This window comes from Etheostoma cragini, chromosome 15 (assembly GCF_013103735.1).
Source record: "Etheostoma cragini isolate CJK2018 chromosome 15, CSU_Ecrag_1.0, whole genome shotgun sequence".
Taxonomy (NCBI): domain Eukaryota; kingdom Metazoa; phylum Chordata; class Actinopteri; order Perciformes; family Percidae; genus Etheostoma; species Etheostoma cragini.
The window spans coordinates 259,857-261,839 of NC_048421.1; the positions used below are offsets into that span (position 1 = coordinate 259,857).

At 48.4% G+C, this 1,983-nt stretch overlaps 2 protein-coding genes and 1 long non-coding RNA gene across 6 annotated transcripts in view; 1 reads left to right on the plus strand and 2 right to left on the minus strand.

Annotated features, from left to right (window-relative positions):
- Positions 1-1,983, minus strand: part of LOC117958237 — an 859,617-nt gene that overhangs the window by 188,134 nt on the left and 669,500 nt on the right. The gene's annotated exons all lie outside the window — the stretch shown is intronic.
- The window catches only part of LOC117958247 (caskin-2-like), an 8,417-nt gene that overhangs the window by 3,906 nt on the left and 2,528 nt on the right, over positions 1-1,983 (minus strand). For all 4 annotated transcript variants that reach the window (XM_034894555.1, XM_034894554.1, XM_034894553.1 and 1 more), the window contains exons 3-5: positions 1,793-1,903; positions 964-1,065; positions 127-265 (exon numbers count right to left, since the gene is read on the minus strand). In XM_034894555.1, coding sequence (XP_034750446.1) covers positions 127-265; positions 964-1,065; positions 1,793-1,804 — 253 coding nt within the window. In that variant the 5' untranslated portion in view covers positions 1,805-1,903. The remainder of the gene's footprint in view (positions 1-126; positions 266-963; positions 1,066-1,792; positions 1,904-1,983) is intronic.
- LOC117958312 overlaps positions 626-1,983 on the plus strand; it is a 32,267-nt gene continuing 30,909 nt past the window's right edge. Inside the window, exon 1 of the long non-coding RNA XR_004659684.1 lies at positions 626-637. This is a non-coding gene — a long non-coding RNA (uncharacterized LOC117958312). The remainder of the gene's footprint in view (positions 638-1,983) is intronic.

The window sequence follows — 1,983 nt, forward strand, 5'->3', positions numbered from 1 at the left end:
ACTAAGGTCTATATAAAGAGACTTCAGATACAGGATTAGGGACCACTAAGGTCTATATAAAGAGACTTCAGATACAGTTCATGCCATGAGACCTTTAAGTAACCATAACAACGTCTTTGTCCTCACCCAGCTTGGTGATGCCGATCTCCTGCAGGTCTTCCCACGTCAGGTCTCTGACGATGCTGATGGAGTCGTAGCCGTTCTCAGAGAGTTTCTTGTGGTACTGCAGGAGGCCGATGGCGCTGAGCCACTCACCGAGATCCGACTGGAAAGGAAGAAGAAGACATGGCTCAGACCGGGGCTGGACCGAGCCAGACCGGGCTACACCGAGCCAGACCGGGCTACACCGAGTCAGACCGGGCTACACCGAGCCAGACCGGGACTGAGCCGAGCCAGACCGGGCTACACCGAGCCAGACCGGGCTACACCGAGCCAGACCGGGCTACACCGAGTCAGACCGGGCTACACCGAGTCAGACCGGGCTACACCGAGCCAGACCGGGCTACACCGAGCCAGACCGGGGCTGAGCCGAGCCAGACCGGGCTACACCGAGCCAGACCGGGGCTGAGCCGAGCCAGACCGGGCTACACCGAGTCAGACCGGGGCTGGACCGAGCCAGACCAGACCGGGACACTGTGTGTGTGTGTGTGTGTGTGTGTGTGTGTGTGTGTGTGTGTGTGTGTGTGTGTGTGTATATATGTAAACTAGAGCCGATAACCCTATAAAGGATTTTAGCGCAGATACCAATACAAATATTTGGTTATTTAAAAATCCGATATTCCGATATATATCGGCCGATAAATATTTAGAAAAAAATCCAGAAATGCGGAAAAAAACATAAACAGATTTCCCTAAAATTAGTAGTTAGTAGTTATTTATATGTTAAATTACGTTTTGTGAAGTAATAACTTCAGTGAATGCAACATCTTTCTAAAAGTCAACGGGGAATCGCGTTTAACTCACGGGGATGTACTCCGGCAACCAATCAGGGATGTTCAGCTTGTTGATCTCCATGGAGATCTTCTTACGGTGGCCCGGTTTGGTCACCCCGATGGCGGTCAGGTCCTGCAGACAACAACAACGCCATGGCAACACACATCAGTCAACGGCAACGCCATGGCAACACACATCAGACAAATGCTGCAAAAACAAGCAGAACAGGAGTAGAGCCAGGTAGCTAGTCTAGACTCGGTAGTGTGTGTGTGTGTGTGTGTGTGTGTGTGTGTGTGTGTGTGTGTGTGTACTAGAGCTTGACGGATAAAGGAGTTTTAAGGGCGATATCGATACAAATATTTGATTACATAAAAATCTGATATTCTGATATCGGCCAATATGGTTTTAAAAATAAATCCAGATGTGTTACAAAACAAATTAATTATTAATGAGTTCTCACAAAAATAATATGTTGATAATTTGTCACAACAGAACAACAAATATATTAAAGTTCTGATAAATAAAATCGTGGAAAAATACAAACTTAAGATATGAAACTTAAACTATGCAACGCCATCACTAACAGGGACGTTGTAGAGCGTCCTCTGGAGGACAGACTATGCAACACCATCACTAACAGGGACGTTGTAGAGCGTCCTCTGGAGGACAGACTATGTAACACCATCACTAACAGGGACGTTGTAGAGCGTCCTCTGGTGGACAGACTATGCAACACCATCACTAACAGGGACGTTGTAGAGCGTCCTCTGGTGGACAGACTATGCAACACCATCACTAACAGGGACGTTGTGTGTGTTAACAGACGTGTTCATTTGCATACAGAGCGCTGCGGTCAAACCTCGGGAGTCATCCTGCTGACGGTTGGGACATCGTAACCGGCGGCAACGAAGTTCCCGGTGTACTGCTCCAGCTGGAAGTCACTGAGCCACTGATAGATGGCCTCCGCATCCTGCAGCCACAACACACACACACACACACACAGACACACACAGACACACACACACACACACAGACACACACACAGACACA